This window comes from Salvelinus namaycush, chromosome 40 (assembly GCF_016432855.1).
Source record: "Salvelinus namaycush isolate Seneca chromosome 40, SaNama_1.0, whole genome shotgun sequence".
NCBI classification, from domain to species: Eukaryota; Metazoa; Chordata; class Actinopteri; order Salmoniformes; family Salmonidae; genus Salvelinus; species Salvelinus namaycush.
Window position 1 is genome coordinate 15,369,498 of NC_052346.1, and position 12,165 is coordinate 15,381,662.

Below are 12,165 nucleotides of genomic sequence, written 5' to 3' on the forward strand. Positions count from 1 at the left end.
ATAATAATAAGGTATTTGAGGTAGATATGTACATGAAGGCAGGGTAAAGTGACTAGGCATCAGGATAGATAATAATAAGGTATTTGAGGTAGATATGTACATGAAGGCAGGGTAAAGTGACTAGACATCAGGATAGATAATAATAAGGTATTTGAGGTAGATATGTACATGAAGGCAGGGTAAAGTGACTAGGCATCAGGATGGATAATAATAAGGTATTTGAGGTAGATATGTACATGAAGGCAGGGTAAAGTGACTAGACATCAGGATAGATAATAATAAGGTATTTAAGGTAGATATGTACACCAAGGCAGGGTAAAGTGACTAGACATCAGGATAGATAATAATAAGGTATTTAAGGTAGATATGTACACCAAGGCAGGGTAAAGTGACTAGGCATCAGGATAGATAATAATAAGGTATTTAAGGTAGATATGTACACCAAGGCAGGGTAAAGTGACTAGACATCAGGATAGATAATAATAAGGTATTTAAGGTAGATATGTACACCAAGGCAGGGTAAAGTGACTAGACATCAGGATAGATAATAATATGAGTAACAATAAAGAACAAAAAAGCAGCAGCATATGATGAGTGTGAAAGTGTATGTGTGTATGTGTGAGTGCGCGTGTGTATGTGTTTGTGTGTGTTGTGTCGGTATGGGTGTGTGTGTGTTATGTCTGTGTGTGCGTATGTAGTGCATGTGAATGTGTGTGGGTTTTGTATATAGTGTGTATAGTCTTGTGACTGTGCATAGAGTCTGTGACAATAGGGTCAATGCAGATAGTCCAGGTAACCATTTAAATAACGATTTAGCAGTATTATGGCTATTTAGCAGTCTTATAGCTTAGGGGTAGAAGCTGTCTCGGTGTCCACCCTATTGAAATCAGCTGGGTAAATCACCAATGTAAATATGGTGAACATATGGGCTTATTTCAGCTGTCTGAAGAGAACACAGCATTTTGATCTCTGATATGTTTTGCATAGTAGCCTGGTGCAGCACAATGAACCCTTTGGCTGGAGACAGATGTCTAGAGACAGACTAGAGACAGATGTCTAGAGACAGACTAGAGACAGACTAGAGACAGACGTCTAGAGACAGACTAGAGACAGACGTCTAGAGACAGACATCTAGAGACAGACTAGAGACAGACGTCTAGAGACAGACTAGAGACAGACGTCCAGAGAGACTAGAGACAGATGTCTAGAGACAGACTAGAGACAGACTAGAGACAGACTAAAGACAGACTAGCGACAGACTAGAGACAGACTAGAGACAGACAAGAGACAGACATCTAGAGACAGACGTCTAGAGACAGACTGGAGACAGTCTAGAGACAGACTAGAGACAGACTAGAGACAGACATCTAGAGACAGACTAGAGACAGACCAGAGACAGACTAGAGACAGACGTCTAGAGACAGACTAGAGACAGACGTCTAGAAACAGATGTCTAGAGACAGACTAGAGACAGATGTCTAGAGACAGACTAGAGACAGACGTCTAGAGAAAGACGTCTAGAGACAGATGTCTAGAGACAGACTAGAGACAGTCGTCTAGAGACAAACGTCTAGAGACAGACCAGAGACAGACTATAGACAGATGTCTAGAGACAGACGTCTAGGGACAGACTAGAGACAGACCTCTAGAGACAGACGTCTAGAAACAAACTAGAGACACACGTCTAGAGACAGACTAGAGACAGACTAGAGACAGACTAAAGACAGACTAGCAGCAGACTAGAGACAGACTACTAGAGACAAACTAGAGACAGACTAGAGACAGACATCTAGAGACAGACATCTAGAGACAGACTAGAGACAGACTAGAGACAGATGTCTAGAGACAGACTAGAGACAGACTAGAGACAGACTAGAGACAGACTAGAGACAGGCGCCTAGAGACAGACTAGAGACAGATTAGAGACAGATGTCTAGAGACAGACTAGAGACAGACTAGAGACAGACGTCTAGAGACAGTCTAGAGACAGTCTAGAGACAGACTAGAGACAGACTTCTAGAGACAGACTAGAGCCAGACGTCTAGAGACAGACTAGAGACAGACTAAAGACAGACTAGCGACAGACTAGAGACAGACTACTAGAGACAAACTAGAGACAGACTAGAGACAGATTAGAGACAGATGTCTAGAGACAGACTAGAGACAGACGCCTAGAGACAGACTAGAGACATACTAGAGACAGACTAGAGACAGACGACTAGAGACAGACTAGAGACAGACGTCTAGAGACAGACTACAGACTGACTGGAGACAGTCTAGAGACAGACTAGAGACAGACGTCTGGAGACAGACTAGAGACAGACTAGAGATAGACGCCTAGAGACAGACTAGAGACAGACTAGAGACAGACTGGAGACAGTCTAGAGACAGACTAGAGACAGATGTCTAGAGACATTCTAGAGACAGACTAGAGACAGACGTCTAGAGACAGACTAGAGACAGACGCCTAGAGACAGACTGGAGACAGACTGGAGACAGACGTCTTGAGACAGACGTCTGGAGACAGACTAGAGACATACGTCTAGAGACAGACAAGAGACAGACTAGAGACAGAAGTCTAGAGAAAGTCTAGAGACAGACTAGAGACAGACTAGAGACAGACTGGAGACAGTCTAGAGACAGACTAGAGACACACGTCTAGAGACAGTCTAGAGACAGACGTCTAGAGACAGACTAGAGACAGATGTCTAGAGACAGATGTCTAGAGACAGACTAGAGACAGACTAGAGACAGACGTCTAGAGACAGACTAGAGACAGATGTCTAGAGACAGTCTAGAGACAGACTAGAGACAGACGTCTGGCAGGTTTCAGTTCAATGCCCTTGTTTCGTCTCTTTCTGCTCGTCCAGACTGAACGAGAGAGCAGGGAGGAGAGAGGGGGAGAAGAGGGGAAGGTTAGGGGTCAAAGAAAGAAAGAGGGAAAGAGAGAAAGAGAGAAATCAAGCAGAGAATGGGTTAATATTACTTGGAGCTGAAAGGACCGGAGATTAAATTTGGCAACATCACGCACGCACGCACGCACGCACGCACGCACGCACGCACGCACGCACGCACGCACGCACGCACGCACGCACACACACACACACACACACACACACAGGCAATATTACAAATATTACACAGTAAGATGCCATAGCATCTTCTGGCTGTAGTACACTCTTGTCTACTTGTTATTATCTGACATTGGCAAATCAACAACTACACAATGTACTCAAGGTCACATCGACCTTGGCAAACTATACTGACCATAGGCTTATCTTGACCACATGCTGTCATATTACAGACAACCACAGCTCACAGTGACCCCAGTTTAGCTGGGAGAGCTTCCAGGAAACATCTTGCAGAGGTGGGGCTAACATCATCTGCCAAATATTTAACCTCAGTTGGTCAACTTTTTATCTCCTCAAAGAGTTGCAGATGTTGCTTTGAGGCAAATAACGTTTGTAATGTAGACACAGTCCAGTCCACTGGTCCTAAAATCAGCCAATACATCTCAAGGCTGGATCACTGGTGTTACTTTATTCATTATTTAAAAACACCTCCCCACCTGATTACAAAAAAACATCAGAAGATACACCAGAATAGTGTATTTCAAAGAGAAATTGTAGCCTACAAATAGATAGGCTTATTTATTCCCTGTCAATGTCCATGATTGATGCAGGGGACATCCAGCACTTGCAGATATTCCCCAAAACATTGTGGTCCCAGTCAGTTGGTTTTATTTATTTGCCCTCAGCATCGCCTTGTAACCAGCGGTAGAAGGGACTTGTCAGGACCCGCCCTGTACAATCAACAGCACCGCACGGAGTTGACAAGTGCGCCCTCCCCCATCAACGTCGTTTGACATATACCCATCGTTACAGGATTCGCCTCTGGCAGTTTTTAAAAAGGCAAGCTCAAAGCCACATATTATACTGTATGTGCAGAACACGTGCGGGGAGGACAGCCTACAGAGATTGGTTCTTCTACAAGACAATCCCTGCTTTTTTCTTCTTCATTTGGAGACAATTGATGTGCATGCGTAAAACGACATTTGAAAGCCCAAAAGGAGAAGACTCGGGTTATTTCGCGGTGGACAATCTAACCTCGAATGTAATTGGACATTTGACACAATAAAGACAACGCAGGCACTTCGCCCGGGTGAAGAGTGGAACCTTAGCATCTGATACAGTGATTGAGGGACTTTTACGCACGCAGGCCACCTGTGGATGGTAACTCTTTCAAGGACTCTCGCCCCAAAACCCCAATGATCGAAAGCATTGCAAGCGTTCCATGTAGTACACATAGTAGTTGATTATAGTTGTTTTATGTTTGTAAACATTTTAATTTGAAACAATATGCTGGTTAGTTTTTCACTCCTGGCAACGCTTCTCCTAAGCGAGTCGGGTTGTTTGGGCTCGTTCGTACCGTGCGAACCGTGTGACCAGAAGGCTATGTCGATGTGTCCGCCAGTGCCGGTGGGATGCCAGCTGGTGAAGGAGCCTGGCTGTGGTTGCTGCCTGACTTGCGCGCTCCCCGAGGGCCAGTCGTGTGGGGTGTACACGGGGACTTGCACGCACGGGCTCCGATGCCTGCCGAAGAGCGGGGAGGAGAAACCGCTGCACGCGCTCCTCCACGGGAGAGGAGTGTGCGCCAACGAGAAGATGTACAAGCCGCTGCATCCAGGCAGGGGTAAATATGAGTCTTCATTTACTGAATTATCATTTTTTACCATTTGTATTTCAATATGTAGACACATATATCTTTATTGGAACTACATCGGCAGATTATCCCATTTGTTAGACACACACACACACACACACACACACACACACACACACACACACACACACACACACACACACACACACACACACACACACACACACACACACACACACACACACACACACACACACACACATAAAAACACCACACCCTGTAGTGTATTCCAAATCCACCACATGTATTGCCAAGATTGTTTGATTGATAACACACAGCTGAGAGCTGAAAATCAGGGGTTTTCAAGGGCATCATCTTGGCATGAGTGACCTAGTGCCTGGTACATGAAACAAGGTGAAGAAGATTACAATAATTTTAGAGCCTCCTGAGCTCTTTAGAGGGCCATTTGAGGGACAGTCACTGTGTCTGACACATTAGCACTTAGTCAGCGGGTTTCTCAAGTGTCACATTCATTCACAGGGTTTCCCCCAAGCTTTAGTTTTAATTTTATCCCCTGAAATTTGTTGAAGAGAGAGGGATCAGCGTTTTACCCTCCTCCCCCTCAACCCTCCCTCTCTCCATTGCCATGCCCCCCCCCCCCCCCCCTTCCCTCAGCTTCACCTGCAATAAGTAATCTCTACATCTTTCTCTGGCTAGATTTCTTCCTCCAACTCTTTCTCACCAAAGTAATTTCTCTCTCCCCTCCTTCACCAATATCTTTTCTCTATCTCACTCTTCCTCCTTTAAATCCCCTCTCCTTCTCCTCTGCCTCTTTCCATCTCTCCCTCCATCATCATCTTTAAGCTGTGCAGTGATTCAGCAGAATGTTAGCCGAGCGTGTCTCTCTGACTGCCAGCCTGCTGCTGGATAAGATTTACCACCTCTTCTCATTTCCTGCAGGGTGTGAGAATTTAGAGAGGACAGAGGGCAAGGGGGAGGAGAGAGAGAAAGAGATAAAGACAGAGCAAGACAGACAGAGAGAGAGAGAGCGAGAGAGCGATAAAGAGGTAGAGAGATGAAGACAGAGAGAGTGGGAGGTAGAAAGAGAGAGGAAGGGGATAAGGAGTCTTTTCGTTACATCTAAATCTGTGGGATTTCGAGAGCATCAAATTCGCCAAGATCAGGAAATGCATCATAACCCACTGAATCCCTCAGTCAGCAGCACTGGCAAGATTAGAGAGGGCCAGATTAGGAAGTGAGGACTTGATTGGGTTTTATACTGGGCTATGCTGCCTACGCGCCAGCCTTGGGAGAGAAATAGTGTCAGCGGAACTGGTGGACTGAAGAGGGAATTCTCTTTTCTGAGAATAATCTAGGAAGGATGAAGGGAGCGATGATGTCACAAGAGATATTCTCAACCCCTGTGACATACCACTCAATCGCCTGTTTAGCGGGGTATAGTTTAGTTTATTAGGATCCCCATTAGCTACTTGCACTTTGGGTCCAAATGAAACATACAAGTACATGACAAAGTAAAGAACAGTAATAGACAAGAACAACAGAAGATATTACATTAAAAAATATATATATAAAAAAGTTATATAATATTTAACTTTTATAACTCTTATATAATATGTAACTCTTATAACTCTCATATATTATATAACTCTTGTAACTCTTATATATTATATAACTCTTATATATTATATAACTCTTATATAATATATAACTTTTATATAATATATAACTCTTATATATTATATAATTCTTATAACTCTTATATAATATATATAACTCTTATAACTCTTATATAATATATAACTCTTATATATTATATGACTCTTATGTAATATATAGATCTTATAACTCTTATGTAATATATAACTCATATTACTCTTACATATTATATAACTCTTATAACTCTTATATAATATATAACTCTTATAACTCGTATAAAGTATATAACTCTTATAACTCTTATATAATATATAACCCTTATAACTCTTGTATATTATATAACTCTTATGTAATATATAGCTCTTATAACTCTTATATAATATATAACTCTTATATATTATATAACTCTTATGTAATATATAGCTCTTATAACTCTTATGTAATATATAACTCATATTACTCTTACATATTATATAACTCTTATAACTCTTATAAAGTATATAACTCTTATAACTCTTATATAATATATAACTCTTATTTAATATATAACTCTTATAACTTGTATATAATATATAACTCTTATATAATATGTAACTCTTATAACTCTTATATATTATATAACTCTTATAACTCTTATAAAGTATATAACTCTTATAACTCTTATATAATATATAACTCTTATTTAATATATAACTCTTATAACTTGTATATAATATATAACTCTTATATAATATGTAACTCTTATAACTCTTATATATTATATAACTCTTATTTAATATATAACTCTTATAACTCTTATATAATATGTAACTCTTATAACTCTTATATATTACATAACTCTTAGATAATCTATAACTCTTATAACTCTTATATAATATATAACTCATATAACTCTTATATAATATATAACTCTTATTTAATATATAACTCTTATAACTTGTATATAATATATAACTCATAACTCTTATATATTATATAACTCTTATATAATCTATAACTCTTATAACTCTTATATAATCTATAACTCTTATAACTCTTATATAATATTTAACTCTTATAACTCTTATATATTATATAACTCTTATTTAATATATAACTCTTATAACTCGTGTATAATATATAACTCTTATAACTCTTATATAATATGTAACTCTTATAACTCTTATATATTATATAACTCCTATATAATATATAACTCTTATAACTCTTACATATTATATAACTCTTATTTAATATATACCTCGTATATAATATATAACTCTTATAACTCGTATATAATATATAACTCTTATAACTCGTATATAATTTATAACTCTTATAATTCTTATGTAATATGTAACTCTTATAACTCGTATGTAATATATTACTTTTAGAACTCTTATGTAATATATTACTTGTATAACTCTTATATCATATTTAACTCTTATAACTCTTTTATAATATATAACTCTTAACTCTTCTATAATATGTAACTGTTATAACTCTTATGTATTATATAACTCTTTTAACTTTGTTGTAATGAAACATTCCTTATGCTTATATATCTGTCCCTGCTGCATATGGTCTATCTTTAGTCAGTGTTAATATCTTTATGACAGATGAAGTGGGTTGCTGAAATAAGCATCTAGAGATGTGGACATTTGGATTTGGCAAGACCCAGGGATTCTTGCCAGTTTTATAGGAGCTGTTCGCATTTGTCATTCACAGACAAGGGGTAGAGAGAGGAGAAAGGAAGATAGGGGAGGAGAATGAGAGAGAGAGAGAGAGAGAGAGAGAGAGAGAGAGAGAGAGAGAGAGAGAGAGAGAGAGAGAGAGAGAGAGAGAGAGAGAGAGAGACACCCATATTTATGCTTATTTATTTTAACTTGTGTGCTTTAACCATTTGTACATTGTTACAACACTGTATATATATAATATAACATTTGTAATGTCTTTATTGTTTTGAAACTTCTGTATGTGTAATGTTTACTGTTAATTTGTATTGTTTATTTCACTTTTGTATAATATCTACCTCACTTGCTTTGGCAATGTTAACACATGTTTCCCATGCCAATAAAGCCCCTTGAATTGAATTGAATTGAGAGAGAGAGAGAGAGAGAGAGAGAGAGAGAGAGAGAGAGAGAGAGAGAGAGAGAGACAGGGAGAGAGAGAGAGAGAGACAGGGAGAGAGAGAGAGAGAGAGAGAGAGAGAGAGAGAGAGAGAGAGAGAGAGAGGGAGAGAGAGAGAGAGAGAGAGAGAGAGAGAGAGAGAGAGAGAGAGAGAGAGAGAGAGAGAGAGAGAGAGAGAGAGAGAGAGAGAGGTGTAGAATGCTGTATGTTCATTGGATGTTCCAGTTTAAAAGTCATGTCTTCCATTGCATGTGCCAAGCATTTACTTGAGAGGACTGTTGCATTGACATGATAGACCACACCACTTTCTTGGCCCTAATCCAGCTATGTCACAGTTTATATTTTGCTCCAGCTACAAGCCAGGGACTCTGCAAAAGGAAATCTCCACCTCACATGCAACAACTCCAGTACAAGTCTTGTATACATACAGTATTAACTGATTCATGGCATTCATCACTCCAAATATTATATGGAGTCAATTCAATGCCATAAATGAGTAAATATGTACACAAGATTTGTAGTTGTCCAGTTTAAAAAGAGAGAGTGTTGGAAGAGAGGCAGGAGAGAGCCAGATAGAGGGTGGGAGCAGTGGTGTAAAATACTTAAGTACTACTTAAGTAGTTTTTTGGGGTATTTGTACTTTACTATTTCTATTTTTGACTACTTTTACCTTTACTTCACTACATTCCTTAAGAAAATACTGTACTTTTTACTCCATACCTTTTCCTTGACACCCAAAGGAAGTCGTTACATTTTGAGTGCTTAGCAGGACAGGAAAATAGTCCAATTCACGCACTTATCAAGAGAACATCCCTGGTCATCACTACTGCCTCTGATCTGGCGGACTCACTAAACACAAATGCTTTGTTTGTAAATTACGTCTTAGTGTTGGAGTGTGACCCTGGCTTTCCATAAATAAAAATAAATAAAAAATGGTGCCATCTGGTTTGCTTAATATAAGGAATTTGAAATTATTTATACTTTTATTTTTGATACTTAAGTATATTTTAAACCAAATACTTTTAGATTTTTACTCAAGGAGAATTTTACTGGGTGACTTTTACTTGAGTCATTTTCTGTTAATAAGGTATCTTTACTTTTACTCAAGTATGACAGTTGGGTACTTTTTCCACCAATGGGTGGGGGAAAGTGAGAAGAGGATCAGATTAAGAGAATGGAGAAATGCTTGTAAATGGACTGTGGCGAATAACTCCCTTAACCACTGACTGACCATGTGAGAAGTAGGCACACATTGTATGAGTCAGCTGGAGATTTCTTGATTGGGAAACCTCAAGGTCTCCTTTTAGTGTTAGGAGAGGCTCTGTCTAAACCGGCTGCATCTCTTCAACTATTTTCCTTCATCTGCACCGATGTGGAAGACCTTGACAGTATCCCACTCTTCCTACCTCCTCCTCCTCTTCCTCTTCATATTCATCCTCCTCCTACTCTTCCTCGCCCTCCTCCCCTCCCCCTCCTTCTCCTCCTCCTCTTGCTCCCCCTCTTTCTCCTCCCCCCCCCTCATCTTCCTCCTCTTTTTCCTCCTCCTCTTCCTCCTCCCCTTCACCTCCTCCTCTTCCTCTTGCTCCTCTTCCTCACCGCCACCGCGACCACCATCATCATCCTCTCTGACTCTCTGTCTCCCCAGATGGTTATTCTCCAGAGGAAGCTATGTTAGCAGAGGTTCCAGAGTCCCTGCTGCCCCAGGCCAAGGTGCCTCTGTACGGGGGCAGAGACCACATCAGCAGCCGCAAGGCTCAGGCCATGAGACAGGCTAAAGACCGCAAGAGACAGCAGGCCAAGCTCCACTCTGTCAGCAGCCTTGACTACTCAACCCTCGCCCTGGACAAACTGCAGCCTGAGTTTGTAAGTTGAACATATATACATACATATATACAGTGTATACACAGACAAACACGCAGACACACACACACACGCACCAACACAAGCCATACTTGCCCTAAACTATGACCCTGTATGTGTGTAGGGACCCTGCAGGAGAAAGCTGGACGGGATCATTCAGAGGATGAAAAACACATCTAGAGTCCTAGCTCTGTCCCTATACCTTCCCAACTGTGACAAGAAGGGATTCTTCAAGCACAAGCAGGTACCCATAGACTATTCTATCCTATACTATGGAATCCTATTCTATTCTATCATATTCTATTAATTTGATCCTATTCTATCTTATTTCATTCTATCTTATACTATTATATCCTATCCTATTATATTCTATCCTATTATATCCTGTTCTATCCTATTTTATTCTATCCTATTCTATTTCATTTCATTGTATTCCTATCACATTCTATCCTATTCTATTTCATTTCATTGTATTGCATCTTATTCCCTGCTATTTCCTCTCCTCCTGCAGTGTAAACCATCACGTGGGCGGAAGCGGGGGATCTGTTGGTGTGTGGACCGTTTTGGCGTGCAGCTCCCTGGCACTGACTACAGTGGAGTGGACATCCAGTGCAAAGACCCGGAGAGCAACAGCAACAAAAACGAATGAGCGATGGCCAATTTGGTCACCTGACATGAGCCAAGGCCCGCCTCCCTTTACCCCTACTCCTGCAAATCACATGTACATGCAAAATATGCAAAAGCCAATCAAATCAGGAAAGCAGGGCACAGATACAGTACATACACATGGTTTTAAACTATACATCCAACTATACTGAGATGTCCTATAACCTCCCTTTAAAGCACATATAACAATGTGCTCTGATTTAAAAGATATTAGATTCTGTTGAAACAACATTTTAAGGCTAAAGAGTAAAGCTCATCTTTTCACCAATGTTGTTATCGTGATGTTGACAGGAACTCTTTACTGGGGAGCACAGTAATCTGGGTTCGTATTTAAACATAACTCTGTTCTCTTGGTCCAAATGTTTGTCCCTTCAGAGCACTTCCCTACAAGAGAACCTCAGTGATTGAAAGTACTTTACTGTCTCAGTTTGGGTCTATGTCCTTGTATGTCCTTCTGAGTGTGATGAGATGAGAAGAGCTTTTTTCAGTCCTGCCTTTCTTCCACTTTGTCTCACAGATTGTTCTGAGTTGAGGGTCTTAAGAACTAGTAACTGCTCGTATACAGTAGGTTGTTACAGGAGCTATCTTAATAAACCCATCAACTGCTACTTCTGATGGGTTGTGTCTCAATATAGTTTCATAGGGGTGACTGTATGAAATGACTGTGTGTGTGTGTGTGTGCCTCCTATACTTTGTCCTTTAGTAGTCTGTATTGTGCCTTACCTTCCGTCAAGTATAGAAAAAAGATCACCTCAAAAACACATCATGACAGTCATTTGCTTGTTTTGTCGTTTATAAACGACAGCCAAGAAAGTACAGGTGCTTTGAAAAGTCCAACACAGGCTCAAATCACATGCAAATGTTGCACGCCGTTTCTATTGACTTCTCGTAGCCTCCTGTCTGACCACAACACAGTCTTCTGCCTAGGACTCTACTGTATGACCCCTGGAAAGGTGTGGATCTTTGGGTTTCTATGGAAATCTCAGTGCCTTCTCTCTCATGACTTTGAATCCAGATTTACATCCAGATTATCAGGCCTTGTCGTTGACAGAGGACATTTTAGCAGTATGTGGATGTGGAGATTGGTTGCTAGAGACCCATGAGTTGACGAGTGTGAAGATATAAGTCTCCACGATATAAGGCCGTGATGATACTTTTTGATCCTACGTCCCGTTTGTGAACATGATATTC

The 12,165-nt window shown here is 40.1% G+C and overlaps 1 protein-coding gene across 1 annotated transcript; it reads left to right on the forward strand.

Annotated features, from left to right (window-relative positions):
* The first annotated feature begins 4,358 nt into the window (after nt 1-4,358).
* LOC120033599 (insulin-like growth factor-binding protein 5) lies at nt 4,359-11,028 on the forward strand. Its single transcript, XM_038980018.1, has 4 exons — nt 4,359-4,692; nt 10,094-10,311; nt 10,433-10,552; nt 10,820-11,028. Exons 1-4 carry the CDS (start codon nt 4,359-4,361, stop codon nt 10,955-10,957), a joined length of 810 nt encoding a protein of 269 aa, XP_038835946.1. The 3' UTR covers nt 10,958-11,028.
* The last annotated feature ends 1,137 nt before the right edge of the window (nt 11,029-12,165 follow it).

Bases quoted from the DNA above. Each gene is read 5' to 3' on its own strand.
- LOC120033599 (XM_038980018.1), top strand. From the start codon at position 4,359: ATGCTGGTTAGTTTTTCACTCCTGGCAACGCTTCTCCTAAGCGAGTCG. The intron at 4,693-10,093 runs GTAAATATGAGT...CTGTCTCCCCAG, and splicing joins GCCGCTGCATCCAGGCAGGG to ATGGTTATTCTCCAGAGGAA. The intron at 10,312-10,432 runs GTAAGTTGAACA...GTATGTGTGTAG, and splicing joins ACAAACTGCAGCCTGAGTTT to GGACCCTGCAGGAGAAAGCT.